The following is a 17935-nucleotide window of genomic DNA, read 5'->3' as shown; positions in this document are numbered from 1 at the left end:
CCCTGGTGACTCCGATGATGGTCAGTACGTCTCCTTTACAGAAGGGTAAGTCCTGTTCATTGGCAGTCTGAAAGTTATACTTGGCTACACACTCTGTGCCAGTCGACCATGGTACCTAGATTATAGAAAACACAGAGGAACCAACATTATCTAGAGGTGTAACTCATAAGGAGCTAAATGAAGCAAATTACAGAACACAATAAAAGAGTTTAGAGGTGGAGAGGCAATTGGGGAGGGCGAGAACAAGTCCTAATCACAGTGTTATGAGACTAGGATCCACTTATTAAAACCAAAGCCTGCCAGCATTACAGTCCTTATTCTGAATGTTTCTTTAGAGAGTTTACTCTTCTTCTTATGTTGTTTGTTTTCCCTTTTCAAATCTTTCAGGACCGTGTTAAATCTGTTCAAATCCAATAAGGCCTCAACAAATAAAATCGTAAGTAACACTTTTTGCAGTAGTTTCCTGGTGCAGTACAGGAAGTATGAACATTAACCTAGCAAGTAATTTTCTTCCCCATGTTTAGAGAAACTGGAGCTTTCATGGAAACTTGGGAGATTACTGTGCTAAACACTGAGCCACTGTTCAGTCATTAAAAGAGTTTATTAATCTAAAATAAAAATTAAACGTTAAATGTTGTGCAATTTGTCTGGGCTGAGCTGTGCTCGATATTGCACACTTGAAAGGCAGAGATAATGCACCCCAAGGTAGTTATTTGAATCTTGACAAAAATGTTAAGACTGCAATAACATATCAGATAGAAGCAGTAACTGTATAAAGCAGCAACTTTATTTGTGTAATGGTAGTACCCTCCCCATGAATCACAGGCATAAAACCCTATATAACACCTAAGTGTCTAAAGCCAAAATGTGTTTCTGCTTTGATATCCAAATAAGCATTTTTCTGGATGATCTGCTAAAAGGAAATAAAAGGGACCTATGACACTCATTTCGAGTTCCAAATTTGAATTCTTGGAATCAAAAGTAGCTTTGGATGATCAGTCCATGTTTACATTACACTGGGCCTCACTGCAGCCTTTCATATATAAAAATTATATATGAAAAATGACAACAGATCTTCTCTAAATACATTTCTCTTTTAGATTGCCAATTGACATCAGCTTGATAAACATGTCTACCATTAAAAAGCATTTAGATGTGTAATTTAAAGGAAATTTCACCATTTAATCGCATAAATTTAACTAGTGTTGAGATGGGAGTTGTTGACCGTTTCAAGCTACTGAAACAAGCATGGAGGACATTTAAATTCAAGAATCTCATTTCAAACTTGATATTTTTCCATTTTCAGACATTTAGAGTTCAGTTACCACTCCATGGGTTAATTTTGTTTATGCTTGTAAAACAAAAACCGGATGAGGCAGGTCTCCTTCCTAGATAACAAATAGTAGGTTTATTAAATCTGCTGACCTCAGCTTATTCCCAGCATAGCCCTGTCAAACCTGTACCTGCTTAGAGATAAAATAACCCTGCGAGAAAAAAATAAATACCTGTGTATGTGTGTACCCAAAACAATGTGCTTTCAGTGAGAATTATTGCCTGTTCACTCCACTGCAGTGACTTTGAACCTCAGCTAAAGCTCTGCCATATAGTTTCACTCACTATCAATCTTGACTTGTCTAAAAGCCACAGCTGCAAGAATCACATATAAATGACAGAAAAGAAGGGAAAACAGAGCATTCAGCTCGCACTGTTAGATCAGCAAAGCGGTATGATCACTATCATGCCTCAATAACGTGAAATGACAAAGCCAGAGAACAAAGCAGCAGGTGTGAGTGAGCGAGTAGAGCCCTTGAACAAGCTGCTTTATTTGCAGTGGAGGCTGTGAATGTGTCTATCGCAGTCAATAGAGCGTTACGAGTTTGATGGCTGCCGTGACACAGAAAACCCCCCAAAAACCATTGCATCTCCCATAGCCTTCATTTCCATGTGGTCACATCAAGAAAAGAACTTTATTAAACTGAGGCTCTGCTAGACCTAATGTGTCATTGGGGGAAATTTCCTTGCGGCTCTTAAGTAATTTAAGACATAGCCTCATGCAACACACAAAACAGCTGGGGAAGAAAACTACGGCTAAATTTAACACCAAGTTGCGTTCATATATTTTTAACAGCAGCATGTTTTCCTTGTGTTGTTTCCTAAGAGGGAAGCGCTCGAGAAGAGGATGTAGATCATCCACCTCGAATTCACCTCTTGGGCGATATACAAGTCAGTTTATTGTATTTGCTTACTCCACCTCTACAGTCCCCACCCCCCCATCCTTACATTGTCAATCTTTACATTTATACTTCTGCAAAGCTTTGAATTTTGATGCTTAAATATCTAGAATAATGAAACTATTATTAGCTACAACTTGGACTGATTGAGAAAACATTAAAAAAAAGCTAATAAGTGCAAAAAAGCATAATCAGCTAGATTTCATTCATCTGATGCAATTATATTTCACAAGATGGTTACATATTTAAAGCGTTAAGCAAAATGCAATTCTTAATCTTCCTAAATAAAATTCTACTATTTAAATATTGACAAGAAAAAGAGAAGTTAAAAGTAGTTGTCAGTATAACTCAGATACGTGCAATTTGAACTTCCAGCTTTGTGCTAATAGGAAGCTTCAGTTTACGATTAGACAGAATATAGAAGGAGGATCAAACAAAAGTTAAAGTCTTGAAGTTTTAAAAAGTGCTGTGATCACAGCATCAAGAAACCTCTGGCAGATCAAGGAGGAGTATGCTACAGTGTTGTCTTAATCTAGAGAGAGAGATGCTTGTCATCCACATTAAACAACATTAACAAAACCAGACAACTGTTGCTTGGACATATTAACCTCCAGAGGGCAAACGTAATGCAGCAACTGAAGACGTGAGGAAACTTTTCTATCTTTACAGAAAGGCATTATTAATTTAATGATTTGTAAACAAAACCACGGGAACTTATTTGGAAGAGTTGCACATGTATTTATATCTAAAGTAAGAATAGTGCTGTTGGAAGATCAGATGTCTGTATTGGTGGTATTTCACAATGTTATGCTAGCAGCTTTTCTTTGTGTGGTTACATTAGTTTTTGACTGAACTGCAACCTGTGGGCCAGCTGCTTGATGTGACAGAAAAGCTCAGACGATTATGATGTGTCATCGTTATGTTCACTTTAAGACTTGTTGGGAAGCCTTTACTGCACTCTGTTACATAATGTGCTCTTGTCAGCGTGATTAATATTATTTCACTTCATCTATCTTGTCAGCTCCACTCTACATGTGATGCACGTGTGAGTGAGCGCAGGTGCACTCAGTGAGAGCAGGGTAAAAAGAAACTATGGCAATCATAAATGACAGTAGTACGCAGTGAAGACTCGCTGCACTGAACTGAGAGTAGAGCAAATAAATGGGGTCAACCATTGTTTCTCATTTTTATTCACCTAAAATTTACTAAAGAAAAATACCAGTTCATTAAATTGGATAAATGTATCTGACAAATTTTATTTTTAAAAGTTGGGAAAGCAGTTTTTAACTGAAACCTGATATTGCCCGATACATAAAATAAAAAAAGGTCTCTTCCTCAGGAGTGTACAGTGTATTAATGTAAAACTGGTATTGGGGTGATACCAGCAGATACCCAAAACAAATGTATTAGATTCATAACTGGGAAAAGAGTTAGATCTAAAGCTTTTATAGACTTTGTAACCATCCAGAACAACTAAAACATGCTAATGAGAGAATCTTGAGTTTTCATTTCAAACAGATTCTTTGAAATATAGAGAGGAAGAGGATTTTTAATTCTATTACACGTGGACACAAAAAGTGTGCAAGCAAAGGTGGAAAAAAGCAATATGTTCTTCACTTACATGGATCCCAGACATGATGAAGGGAATTTGGCAGCAGGTGTCCTCAGGCAGGTAGCGGTCACTGTTCAGCTAGTACCATGAGAGCTGTAAGACATAAAGATAAAGGCATTAGAAAGACAACAAATGTATTATATAAAAACTGCTGAATGATCACAGTGTATGTCATAACAATAAGAACACAAACAGCCACAAAAGCAAGTCACAAGCATATCTCACTGGCTGGTTAATCAGCCCAAATGAAACAGTTCCAACAACTCTAGCACTGATCTGATCACTCTACAGCTAGCATGGCTGACAGATTAGTGGATGGTGTCTGCTACAAAGTGTTAGTAGAGATTAGGGCAAATGTGATTTAAATAATAAAAAAAAAAAAAAAGGATTAAAATAACGTAAAACGCCAATCTATCCATTCTCTTATAGAGAACAGGACACACTGGACAGGTCATCAATCCATCGCAGGGTTAATATGAACAGACAACCACTCATGCTCACGTCTGACCAACTTAGAAATGCCAATTTACCTAACCCATGGATGCCTTTGGACTGTTGGAGGAAGTCAGAGTATCTGGGGAGAACTCTTGTAAACATGGAGAGGACATGCAAAGTCAACACACAAAGGCTTCGGTTAATTCAAACCCAGAACCCACTGCCGCTTTAAGACAATAACCAAATGCAATCATTGCACAGTAGCAATCATAAGTTTACTTACTGTCTAAAAAAAAGAAAGCATTTTATTAAAGTGCTTAACTGCCACTAGAGCAGGGCGATATGACCAAAAATATTTATCACGATATACATTTGAGAATTTGCGATAACGATATAACTGACGATATAATTGACACTAGACAAAATACTTTACAACTCCACAACTTTATTAGTGCAAAAACCCCCCCAAAAAACGATCAAAGTATTTTCACTTAAACGAGCAGGTGTTTTTTATGTGCATTAAAGTTAAATAAAAAATTTAACAGTGCAAATGCAAATTCCTTGCTGACAGTTGAACCAAAAGGCATTTCCAGTTGAAATTGGCCGACATATCCTCAACATAACCATGTATAATATCCACAGAACTTAAAAAGAGGTTATACACGCACAACACGGTAATATTATGTTGAAGCACAGTATGTATCACTCTGCGAGGCTCCTGCCTAATATAGCCGTAATGCTCCGACAATCCATCAAGCTGTGCGGGTTCGTAGTTTAGCAAAGTCGTACTAAAAGATTTGACAGATTTTCGAGTGCTGTGTACCACATAAAATCGTTTCGAGGTCAGTAAACACAACCAGAATTCATACATAAGGCACACGGGATTATAAAGGGCACTGTCGATTTTCAGAAAAATCAAAGGATTGATTTTAAGTGTGCCGTATTTTCCAAAAAACACGGTAATAACGACGGCCCGCTAGCATGCTCTACCAAAAATAGTGCTGGTCAAACCAGTTCCACACCACTGAAGTTGCAGCATTTTTAAAAACCAATTCTGATTCATCCGTTTCATTCAACGATCCGCTTTCGCCCTTCTCATTCTCCGCCATGCTTTTTCCACCATGTGCATATGAAAACAAAGGCACTGTGCATGTGCGTTTTACCCATATCCTATCGCGATATTTCATTTTCTTATCGTTGCCGAACATTATACCGGTATTACCGTGAAAGGTATGATATGGCCCAGCCCTAACTGCCACATTGCATTTTAAAAGATTACTTTTTTAATTTTCTACTGCACAAAGTCTTACACAACACAGCGTTGTTATAATGAAGCAGAAGTAACACTAGGTGCAGGTCTCTCACGGTAGGCTCCATTCAAGCATCTTACTTCCGTCCAGTCCAGAAAACAGCAAGTTGAAACAGGGAGGGTGGAGCGTAAGTAGGAGGAAGTTGCTGACGAACAGTTTCCAGTGGTTCTTATGGAGGCAGGAAAGGGCTGTATTTGGATACCAATGTGAACATGTCTACACTGTTGATCTTTAGACTAATTTTAAATGGTCTAAACCTAACTTTAAAATAAAATCAATTTAAAAGAGGTCAGTACTGGGGGAAAAACAAAAACAACAACAACAACAACAAAAAACCCTTCAAATTGGACCGTGACTTGTTCTATGTATTGTAGATGGCCTTGATGAAAAACAACCTACAGCTTTCACTTGGATTATATTTCACTGAGCATAAGCAGGCGATTCCCCCAACTTATGAAATAACAGAGCTCTGTGTAATTTTAGATCCATGAATATGATGCATCTCCTTCAAAGAGCCTGGCATTCTCCCTAAGAGCATCTATAGCAAAGCTTCACAGCCCTACCATATCCTGTGTTGAAACAGGAAACAGCCTAATTGCAGACCACTGCAGAGCAGTATGCAAACTGACAGAGCCAAATATATCCAAGGCCAGGCTGCTCCTGTGAACCCAGAGGGTACTTCTTTTCCCTTTACCATTCTTTACATCTAAAGCAACCCTGCTGGAACAGAGCAGCCACACTTGCTAGTCAATGGAAAGGAGACAAGTGAGTGCTATTCTTATCTTGCTCCAGCGCTGAGGAATAGCTGCAAGCTATTCAAGAGCTTCAACATTTCACTGATCACATCACTCTCCATAAGTTCATCAAGTGGTCCTCAATAAGGGCCTCTGTCTTTGTCAATTCAATTTTCTACTGAAAACATTTGAGCAATAACACCAACACTTTGTCCCACAGAGCAGACTATATATTTCTAACACACATACCTGCATCAACATACATGTTTGATACTGGGAAAGGCAGTCCAGAGAGTGCAATTATACTGTACAGTATTCTTGCCGAGTATCTGTGTAAAAGCCCAAGACTGTGCTCAGTCTGACAATGGCATCCGATTTAAAAACAAGACAAAAACAAAAACATAGGTAAGTGTGCTTGAGTAAGCAGCTACAATTTCTGGCACAGTGTGACGATTTATCAGATGTCAAGACACGGAACATCTTCGATTCCTCTGAAACAGGATTTTTGATTAACATAGTACTACTTTGTGCAAGAAATTCTACCTGGTGCGTGCCCTTGTATCGAGTGGACTGGATAAAAAGCCAATGTGTTCATGTGCTGTGGAACCAGAGAAAGCCAATCCAAAACAGAAAACCAAACACACTTGAAATTTGTGTTAAATTAATTTAGCAAGACAGTATACACAATACATTTATAAATTTAAAGTTTAAGTGAGTTAAACAATTCCCGGTGAATATTACTTTTTTTTTTTCCTTGCTTTTATTTTTGCTTAAAATGTTTATCTATAACAGACTAGCCTAGGAATGTGAACCTTCAGTTTTCCTTTAGCCTGATGTAAATATGAACCATGATCCTGGCCAGATGAGCAATAAGCACAAACAACAAAATCTTGTAAAGAGAAATGGTTCAAGTGTATGGCTGTTCAAATATCACATCAAAGAGTACATTTTTAATTCAGGCTCACAACCCCCCCCAAGTACCACATGTACCACACATGAATGCAAATCACTTCTTTCTCCACGCCCCTCCTCCTAATTGTCTTCCGTTGTGTGACAGGAGCTGAGTGTTATGGCAACACACCAAGTGATGTAACAGTAGGCTTTGATGCAGCGCTGCTTTTCTCTCTGCTGTGCCAGATGCCAGTAATAATGTTATGGTTTTATTTTATGTGTCGTTTGTATTCTAACCTGCATTGTGTGTGCCATCCTGTTCTTTTTAAACCTTTGTGATTCATATCAGCTCCTGCAACCTACTGCACTTTGGTGGATGTAGATTAAAGAAATTAAGTGCTCGCCTCCCATCTACAATATGCCTGTATGATCTTGTTTCACCACATTAATATTTCAGTGCATCGAAGCTCTTAGACAACTTTCTGCATTTTCCATGACCTCAGAGAATACAGCGATGTTAACTCTTGTTTCTGTACTATACACCCCCAACCTGATTCCTGAAGAGCTGTTGCTCAGTGCACCACAGAACACAGATACAAAGAACTATCAAAAACTATGACAGGACTGGGTTTTTATTATATGGTGTCTATACTTCTCAAATCAGCTCTGAAAAAAAGACAACTGAGATAGCGGTAACAAAAGATGATTCATACACCCCCACGTCAGCGGACAGGACAGTTACTGCAAAATAATCTATTGCTTCATTTTATTAAAAAGAAAAAAGAGAGAGAAAAAGACCAAAAATGTCAAAACAGAATTAACAAATGTTTCCTTTGAAACAAATGTAACACTGACGTAGGGTCTCTAATTGTGTTATTGGTTCATTTTAACACATTTTTGGTTCATTTGCTTTAAGAAGTTGTAATTTGTTCCAATATAGAAATTTTCCTATTGCATAATTTCATAAGAAGTGAAATGCAAGAGACTGATTCTGACATAAAATAATGTTGGAGTTAAAGTGCATTTTCGAATTCACAGTTCTTAGAATACTGGGAAATTTGTGTCATCTAGATATAAAAGATTAAAATCACTATTTAGTGATTGCAGAGAGCAAAACCTCAGGGTACTTGAACTGATTTAACCACTGACACAAGTTTTCTTTTCTTTTTTTTCTTTTTTTACCCATTTACTGAAAGATATTTCAATTAGAGTTATTTAATGGACATGGACATAATGTTTAGACTCTCAGCTTTCAATTGAGGGTATCCACATTCAAACCCGATGAAGGCTTTAGGAGTTTGAGCTCCTTAACATGTGCCACCATTTTTTTTTTTTTAAAGAACCAAAAGTATTTGGACAATTGACTCAAAGGCTATTTTATGGGCAGGTGTGGGTAATTCCTACGTTATGTCATTAATTATCAGTTAAGTTGTATCAGTTGTGATCCAAAGCATACCACATCTGTAAGGCACAGCAGAGGTAATGTGATGGCTTGGGCGTGCATGGCCAGTGGCACTGAAGACACTAGTGTTTAATGATGATATTCTGACATGTTCAGAGACATATTGTCTTATCAAATCAGCTACGTGCGGTCACACTGATTGGGCGGAGTTTTATAATAAAGATGGGCAATGACCCAAAACAACAGCCAAAGCAACCTGGGAGTTTATTAAAGCAAAGAAGTGGAATATTTTTGAATGGCGAAATAGGTCACCCGATTTTAACCCAACCAAGCATGATTTCACTGGTTTAAGAATAAACATCAGAAAGAAAGACGACAAACAAACTGCTGCAGTAAAGACCTGACAGAGCATTAAAAAGGAGGAAACCCAGCATCTGGTGATGTCCATTAGTTCAAGACATCAGGCTGTCATTGCCAGCAAAGAGTTTTCAACCAAGTATTTAAAAAATTAACATTTTATTTTCAGTTATTTTATTTGTCCAATTGTTCTAATTATAGCCCCCTGATGGGATTGTGTTCAAAAATGATTTTGTTTCTCATATTTTTATGCAATCTTTTTGTTCAGCTCACTGAACTAAAGCTAAACGTCTGCACTTCAACTGCATCTGAGTGGTTTTATTTAAAATTTATTTTGATAATGTACAGAATCAAAAATGTTCCTGTCCAAATGTATATAAACTGTATAGCTATGATCTTTGGCTAAAGAGTGGATATAAAAAACTGGGCACAAATGAGATTCCTCTGAGAGGTGTCTTGGCTTGGTTTTAGAAATATAGTGAGCAGTTCACTCATTCAGAAGGGGCTCTGAGTAGAACTGCTATTAGACAACATCTAAAGTAGCCAACTGACAATGTTGAAGCATCTGACAACAATGTCTCCTGAACACCTCCTAGGTGGGGTGTTTTGGGCATTTCCTACTGGACATCCCATAGCAGACCCAGGATACATTGGAGTGATTGTGTGTATTGCCTATCCTGTACTGGGAATTCAATAGAGTCTCTTGGATGAGCTGGCCAGGCAAAAGTATGTATGCAAGCACAATTAGATGGCATTTAGTTAAGATACAGAGTCTGTGTTACTGTTCATTATTTAATAAACAAAAATATATTTTATGCTTGAACAATTGATATCCAACTTGAAAAACAAATATAGTCCTGGTCATTTTCTTTTTGGGGAAGACCAAAACCTCTTTGGGCAGTGCCAACATGGAAGCTACAAGAGCATATTTTTGCTTTGGTCGCAAGCTAAAATCTTGTCCATTAAGCTTTAGGGGTGGGGGAAAAAAATCGATACTGTGTAGTATCGTGATATTTTGTTTGCTAATAATGTATCGATACAAGGACAGCAGAAATCGATATTTTGTTACAGAAAAGTGTGGAATGGAACATGCTCTGACTTCAGAGCATGTTGATCCTTTTTCTGAGCAAGAATCCTGACATTCCTTCACTGTCCAAATGTGTTTAACTTGTTTTTTGGCAGCAATAAACATGACAGTTTACTTATTTTAATTTAAAACATGTTTTATTTTAATTAAGTTTAAAACTTTTTTATTTAATGTAAAATTATATTTTGTTTTAATTTACTTTCAAATTCTTCAGTTGCTGAATGGGCTGCATAGTTTTCATAAATTGCATAGTTCAGAATAGCTATAATTGTACCAGATGGTTGCATTCAGTTAAGTTGGACTAGACTGTAATACATACCGTTCAGTTTGTCAACAATAAAACTGAAATGAGAGAAAGACTGAGTGTGAGACTTTGTTATTAGATAAAATGAATATTGATAAAGTTTACCTTTATGTACAGAATCTGAATATCGCAAAATATTTTTAAAAATTGCAATAATATCGTATCGTGCGTTAAGTATTGTGATAATATCGTATCGTGGGATGTATGGTGATTCCCACCTCTATTAAGCTTATGGTTCTAGTCCAGCTCTTATTATTTGACTCAGTCCAAGAAATGCAGCACTGGTTTACTAGACACCTATCATTTGCCTGCAACTATGAGAATGTTCAACTGATTGCTGCCATGTCAGTTTTCCTGGATAAATAAGAGCTTAAACAGAAATCACCAGAGAAGGCTGGTGTTTAACTGAGATTGCTGTTGTTGATTTCTAAAATTACTGTGACAAAGCCTTGGGTTATGCAAGCTCAAGTCCACAGCAGGCCCAAGGCCATCCACAGATACAATCTAACAGTAATGCTTCTACAGGAACTTATTAAAGTCTTTTTTTTCCTTCTTTTTTTTTTTTTTGACTTGGGGGTGGCAACTTAGCTTGACCTAGATTTCTGTCTGTTAAACAGCCAATAACTATCCTGAGGGAAATTTTATTTACTTAGACAGCATTATGCCACAGCTCCCATCACACTCAACAAAGAAGAGCATTATACATAAAACTTGTAAACAACATTCCCAAAGAATTCCAAGACTGGTTAGTCAGGTAATGCTATTCAATCTGGTGCCAAGAAAGCTCCATTCACAACACAAAGTGTTTTCAGTGCATTGCATGTTTTAAATTCCAGCTGTGTGTTGGTTCTTGGGAACTGCTAGTTTTCGACGCTGCGCAAACTCTGCGTCTTTTGGCAGGACTCCAAACAAAATCTATATTTTGCAAAAACAGCTTTTTACTTAGTAGTCTTACTAAAAGGGGGCAATTAATCAAATAAATTATTCATCATTTATGACTTCTTGAAAGACCCCATCTTACTCACATGAATATATGTTGGGTAAATTAACTGCAGACACTGTCAGTTTGTTTCGAACTTCAAAAAATTAAAAGCTTATAGAACTACCAAAAAACTAGTTGCTGTCAGTGAGTGTGTGCTTTTGATCTATGTTTATGTTCACCCACACACTGATGCAGCTGGCATGCTTGGACCTACCAAGCATCTAGTGACATTAACTAATAAAACTCATCTATGGGGGCAATTAAGAACAGAACAGAAATGAGGTGCAGACAAGGAGGAGCTGGTGCACAGAAAAAAAAATGTTGTGGGTCTTTTGGTTTCCGTAAAAAAGACTGAACAAATCTACGTGTAAACTGCAACGTGTAACTGCAGCAGCTAATACTGTGTGAATTTGAATTATTCACTGAAGCAGTAGTAGTAAATAAACACTGCAAATGTGAACATACATTAGGCATTGTTTATTCTTGTCAAAGTCAGGACATGGTGGCATTTGTCCACCTGGAGCATTTGGACATGTCCCAGTGCCATGAGTGCCGTTTTGGCCTGCTGTAACCAGCCAACTTGTAATAACATTAATAACTACTAAGCTACTGCTAAACCAACAAACGGGGTTGAACTACAAAATTAGCAGTCTGGTGGTTTGTGGCGTGGAACAGAGTTGTGGCCTGCTCATGCGTCAGACTATTTTGGGTTCTCTGACTGTTTTGAAGAAAAGCCACAGCGTTATAAGCCAACTTGGGTTGCAGGTTCAAAATTATTTCTAGTTGTGCACAGATGTGTATGATCAACAAATTAAGAAGACAAAGGCAGGCCATTACACACTACCCCAAAACCCTGTTACGCTTCCATTTACAACCAAAAACATATAATGCTGAACTAAATTAGACTACATGTTTTATTGTAAAATTAGAAAGTGAGTTGATGATAAACTACTGACAGATGAAAGAAAGAAAGAAAGAAACTATTAAATTCTGCATTTAACTGACAGCAGATAAAGTGTTATGGAAACAAGAAGAGAAGGAAGAAGCAGAGAGCAGAGCACAGACAGCCATGATGCAGCACCCAAGGAACAAAAAGGGCTAAGGCCCTGGACTTAACAGCCCAACAGAGCAGTTTGGTGGTGCCTGGGCTTGAACCAAATTGTAGTGTTTTTAATAATATATGCTGCTGAACAAATGAGTTTATACATGTATAAACACTATTTACTAACCTCATTTTGTGTAGAATAAATAAACAGACTGTATATTTTTAAACAATGACGTATCAACAGTAATGTCTTATCTCTAGCACATGGAGTTATTACAATTATGGCAGTAAGTGTAGTGCAGCTGTGACTATCGAACCTCAACTCAGACACAATACAAAGTTTGTATTGTATTTGTATTGTGTAAAAAAAAAAAAAAAGGCAGGGAAATATGGAAATGTGACCTACTGGGTATGCAAATATACAGTATAAGCTTAAACTAAAAAAAGACAGCTTTTGTAGAGTGAACAGTTAATCCATCACTTCCTGACCGCCTGGCTGTTCAAACTGTGAGCTTTGCACTCGAATTGAGTTTCAAAAATACAACCCCACAGAAAATGTTAAAAGCCAATTTTTAGAAAGAAAAACAAGAATAAAAAGAAGGGGCAGTAACTAACCAAACAATGTCGTTATTAGATCACAGCATACAGCAAGTCCAACGGGATGACAGTTAAACAGAAATATTTGGCAACAGAGTCATCCCATCAGAGGACAAGTGTCTGAAAAAAAAAACAAGTACAGGGTTTTTTTAATAAGCTTTTGATTTTCAAAATCAACAGCACACTGGTGCAAAGCTGTACTGAAAGAAACAGGGTGAGGGATTAAAATGGACATAAGAAGAAATAGCAGCAGGCAGGCTTTGTGGTGTGCATTTGTCTTCGTATCTGCATCTGCAATTACACTGATGTGTGTGTATTCAATGTGCCAAGAGACTCCCCACAAGGAAGCAGGAAGTAGGCACCAATTAGTGGAAATGCAGAGAGATGATGTGCCTAGAGATGCAAGCAGCTTCCCCAGACATTTAATAGGCTTCAGTGTCCACATGCCCTTCATCTGGATGAGCTGTCGTCCAGCACAGCAAGCAGCCACTACCGAGGCTCCACATGCTTCACTGATCACATGACTTTGACTGTTCAGAGCAAGGGCGAGGCAAAAAAAAAAATCACCATACAACATAATTTCTCCACAATTCTAAAACCAAACCACAGTGTTCAAAAAGACCGAAAAGCTTAACTGAGGGTGAATTCAGCTGATTTTCAGGTGGACTAAAAGTAGTGGCTAGTGGGTCATTCAACATGTTAGCTCTCAAAGACAAGCATATGGCATTTTTCACAGAGAAAAACATTTGAAAATATACCATATCAATATACACTGATGATAAAGTACTTTGATCTGATCGACTTATAGGCTGAAGCAGCCAAACAGTTTCTTACAAAACAATTCTCCAACTCATCAAGCACGTTAAAACACATCTGGGAACCTATTAGGGACAGTTAATTTGGATAATTCTTCACAGGAAGTGTCATGTCACTCATCACCATTACATGAAACTACATGTTAAACTGGTTAAAATCTAAAATTAAAAAGAGACAGGCGATCTCTCCAAGGTGTAACCTGCTCCTGGTTGACACATGCCAACACCAGAAAGCAGCAGCAGCGGTCCACAAGGCAAAACGGAGGAAAAGTTGAAGGCATGAATTCACTGAAATATACAACATATCTTTAAGTTTGCATAAAACCCAAAGGAGGAAATGACTTTTTTGTAAACGTTTTTTCATCCAAACACACACACACACACACCTCAGGAGTATGTTTTAACAGTTGCGTAGCTTGTTGCAAAGTGTAAACACAGCTTAGAATTGCTTCGTCTTCCTTCTAAAAGCTCTACAGAGCTATTAAAGCTTTTAAGTTAATGAGGAAAAGAGCTACAGAAAATAAACTGATTCCATGATAAAAACATCTGCCTGATTTGTTCCTTTACACTACATGTATTAATCCTAATTCACACCATCTAGATTGTTTAAATCAAAATTAAATGCAATGGAAGAAGACTAAAGTAATTTTTCTATTGCTGAGATGCTGGTCGATGGTAAGAATCTTGGTTATGCTTTGGTAAGAAACTTATTTGAGGTTGTGGCGTAATCACACCTTAATATTGCATAAAACAGCGCTGGTCACATTTTCTGGACACCTGTTCTGCCATCTGATTGCACCATCCAGTCTGCACACCAGTCAAAACGAGAGGGGGAGAAAAAAAAAAAAATCAAACAAACAACAAAACCAAAATCGGACAGAGTGGGTAGCGTCAACTGAAGTTGTCGATCACTTGACTTAAACACCCTCAGCACTATGGCTAACCTTTCAGTGCAGCTGGCTAACAATGAAGAAGTCCCTGGAACTACACATGCTCCAAAAACTACCTTTATTTTTTAATCTTCACAGAGAGTAATAAATCTGTGACAGCTTTTGAAGCAGGGCTCCGTGGTGTATACATTTGGATCGATACATGTAGGGTTTTATCTCCACTTATTCCTTTTTTGGTCTTGAAAGACAGACAGTTCTCGGATTATACCAGGTTGAAGTCAGAAGAGAAAGCCATGTTCTCTCCGAGTGTTTGCAGAGAACCCTGAAATCTCAAGAAGAACAGAGCGGCAGGAGAGAGGGAAGGAAGTTCAGAGAAACTGTGGCTTACTCAGTCATTATGACTGTGTGGCTCCCTCTGCCATCTGCCACATGAAACATTTCTAGCCATCGCCACCACCTTTTCTTTTTTTTAGCCGAGGTGCTGCTGTAACTGTCCCACAGAAATTCTTGTTCCTATTTTGACTTTCTGATTTAGCAGCAACAGAGACAGACGGACGGTTGCAGTGATGTAGGCTGAGGTGATTTTGTGGTCTCAGAAACATTTATCCAGTTTAAAAATAGTGCCCAATACATGGATAATTATAAAATGAATTTAGCAGCTGCAGCTTAAATTATTTTAAGATTTCAAATTAAATTTTAAACATAAGCAAGTTGTGATTTTACCAGAAAACCTGCATAAACCTAAAAGAAATTATTACAGTAAATACTAGTCAAAGTCTGAACTGAGGAAGAAAAGACAAAACAAAACAAAAAAAACTCCATCCTTTCTTTGCAGAAGATTAAAGGAGTCATGCGTGTATCTAATCCGTCGACCCCTATTTTTATCTGACTCAATAAAAAATAGAGCAGCGTGACACAGAACCCTCTCACTCTACAGTCAGACAGGCCAACTGACTGACAGACAGGTGGGAAGACAGGAGGCAGCCGTCCAGTCTGCTTCTCTGACGTAACAAGTGACAGGGTTGAGCTTGCCGCTGATGACAAATTACAAAAGCAGAGAGACAGGAAGTGAAAGAAAGAAAGGAAGAGGGAGAGAGAATACCCCCCTCCTCCTACTCCTCTCCACCTCCCCCTTTGAGTTCTGGGAGGCTGCTGGACTGGAGAAAGCAGAGGGGAGGAAGGGTAGTGGTGACGGCTTATTGTTTGAGCTCTGTGTGCTGCGGTTCCAGTCTCAGCACACACTCATACTAGCCCAGCTATTTATATCCTCTCAATATCCATGCAGGCGGAGGCAGGCTACAGTCATTTTCATCATTTCCTACATTCTGGAGACAAAGAAGAGACTACTTGCTGGGAGTGAGCCTGCTTGGACTACTTTTAGAGGATCGCCCCATTATTAATTGCGTTGCATTTTTGGTTTTCATAAGAACATACATTAGCTAAAAAATAAAAAAAAATAAAATCCATATTCATACAATTAGCTGAACGATGATTGTTCAGTTAGTAGCACCAAATATATTAAAAAGGGACAATCAACTCTATTAGGACTGCATTTAATGAAGTCAGGGGAGTTGCTAGATAAAGTCTGGTCTAATCTCAGACTATGCAATGCATGCTCTACGAGTTGCCAAGGCACCAAAATGGCTTGCTCACCTGACTAAGGAGAGACAGAAGAAATGTAACAGATGCTTGAAATGTTGACTGTAGTTTCTGTAAGTATTTATCATCACCAGCATTTACCTTTAAGTTACTCTAGTCCTATTTTGAATGATGGGGCACGGAGCTCTTTGTAAAGGTTTATTCTGAGCAATTGTGATGGCAAGAGTCAACAAAGTGAAAGCAATACAGGTTCAAAAGTACAGTGCAAGTAGGTGTGTGTGGGGCTGGCTGTACAGACTTAATTACATCCATTAATGAGATGGTAGGTGTGACAGACCAAGGAGAGCTCAGTGGTGATGTTATGCAAGTGTTCATGTTAAATGCAGAGGTGAACAGAAGGAAAAGATGACTTGGGTTCTTGGAAGCTCCTCAAGTAAAGATGAGAGGTCTGAGACAGAAACGGACGGGGAATTGCAGTCCATGTGAAAAAAAGTTCACTGGAGAAGCAGTTTAACAAGGGGGCTACATCAAATCAAATCAAATCACTTTTATTGTCACATCACATGTGCAGGTACATTGGTACAGCACATGTGAGTGAAATTCTTGTGTGCGAGCTTCACAAGCAACAGAGTTGTGCAAAATACAATAATGTAAACGAGCCAGGTGGGAATGGAGACATAAAGCCCCGTGTTCAGTGGGTAGTAGTGACAGAAGTCAAACTAATAACCAATGGATTGTCCATTAATCAAATTATCATTGATGGGTTTGTTCTTTGAAAATCGAATGCTTAAATTAGTCCCAGCCATTAAAATGGCCAGGCTGCCTGCACAACTAAAGTCTGTAGCCATTTTGCACATGCACTTCAAAACTTTGAACTTTTCTAGATATTCTTTCTTTCGTTAAGTTGTAACAACACAGAAAAAATAAAATAAAAAAAATACTGAATGCTTTATTGTTACTCCGGCTTGCAGGCTACCACATTTATTACTTCAAACAAAATAAAGGGAATTTTCCATCATTCTTTGTAAAAGAAGGATGGAAAATTCCTACCATCACTTATGACAGACTACCTAATTCAAAGTGTAGCTCTATTACCACAAGGTGCCAGCAGCAGCATTACAGTGCAACAGATGTTACACAGCGGTATTTACAGTACCACAGCAGAAGTCTAATGTAAACACGAACGTACCCTAGGGAGTGTTTTCACTGGAAATTTTAAATAAAAGCTGCTTAGCAGGTTAACAGTAAAGTAACGTAACCTTCTAACTCTTCAGCAGCCTGCACAATATGACAAAAGGAACAGTCTTCTTGCATAGTTTCAACGCATTGTGCTTGTTCAACATTGCTGAACTAGCTTCCTTTTTACTAAATCGTAATGCGTGCTACGGAACATACACTCATGGTGCCCTCATGTCAACGACACACTTTTAGGCCACGTAAAAATTTACACCCGTATTTATTGCAGATCATGTTAAATGTGTCTCCACATTGTAGTGGTTTACACATTTGCCAGAAAAGTGAAAGATCCCGAGTTTGATTTTGAAAGGAGACACAAATCCCTTTTGGGATTGCATCAAGGAAAGCATCCAGAGTAAAAATCTGCCAGATTAAATATGTGCGGCTACCTGCTGTTGCAGCCCATTA

General features: G+C 38.1%; 1 protein-coding gene across 4 annotated transcripts in view; it reads right to left on the bottom strand.

Annotated features, from left to right (window-relative positions):
* cskl (c-src tyrosine kinase-like) overlaps positions 1-17935 on the bottom strand; it is a 48250-nt gene that overhangs the window by 14510 nt on the left and 15805 nt on the right. For 3 of the 4 annotated variants that reach the window (XM_013909464.1, XM_005727587.1, XM_005727588.2), the window contains exons 2-3: positions 3853-3936; positions 2-115 (exon numbers count right to left, since the gene is read on the bottom strand). In XM_013909464.1, coding sequence (XP_013764918.1) covers positions 2-115; positions 3853-3867 — 129 coding nt within the window. In that variant the 5' untranslated portion in view covers positions 3868-3936. Of the gene's footprint in view, position 1; positions 116-3852; positions 3937-13005; positions 13027-17935 lie in introns of those variants that run through there. The other variant, XM_005727589.1, reaches the window with a different exon arrangement.

Source organism: Pundamilia nyererei, unplaced genomic scaffold, assembly GCF_000239375.1.
Source record: "Pundamilia nyererei isolate P.nyererei 1_Seehausen unplaced genomic scaffold, PunNye1.0 scaffold00025, whole genome shotgun sequence".
Classification (NCBI taxonomy): domain Eukaryota; kingdom Metazoa; phylum Chordata; class Actinopteri; order Cichliformes; family Cichlidae; genus Pundamilia; species Pundamilia nyererei.
The sequence above is the reverse complement of the archived record's forward strand: the minus strand, read 5'-3'. Positions and strand labels throughout refer to the sequence as shown.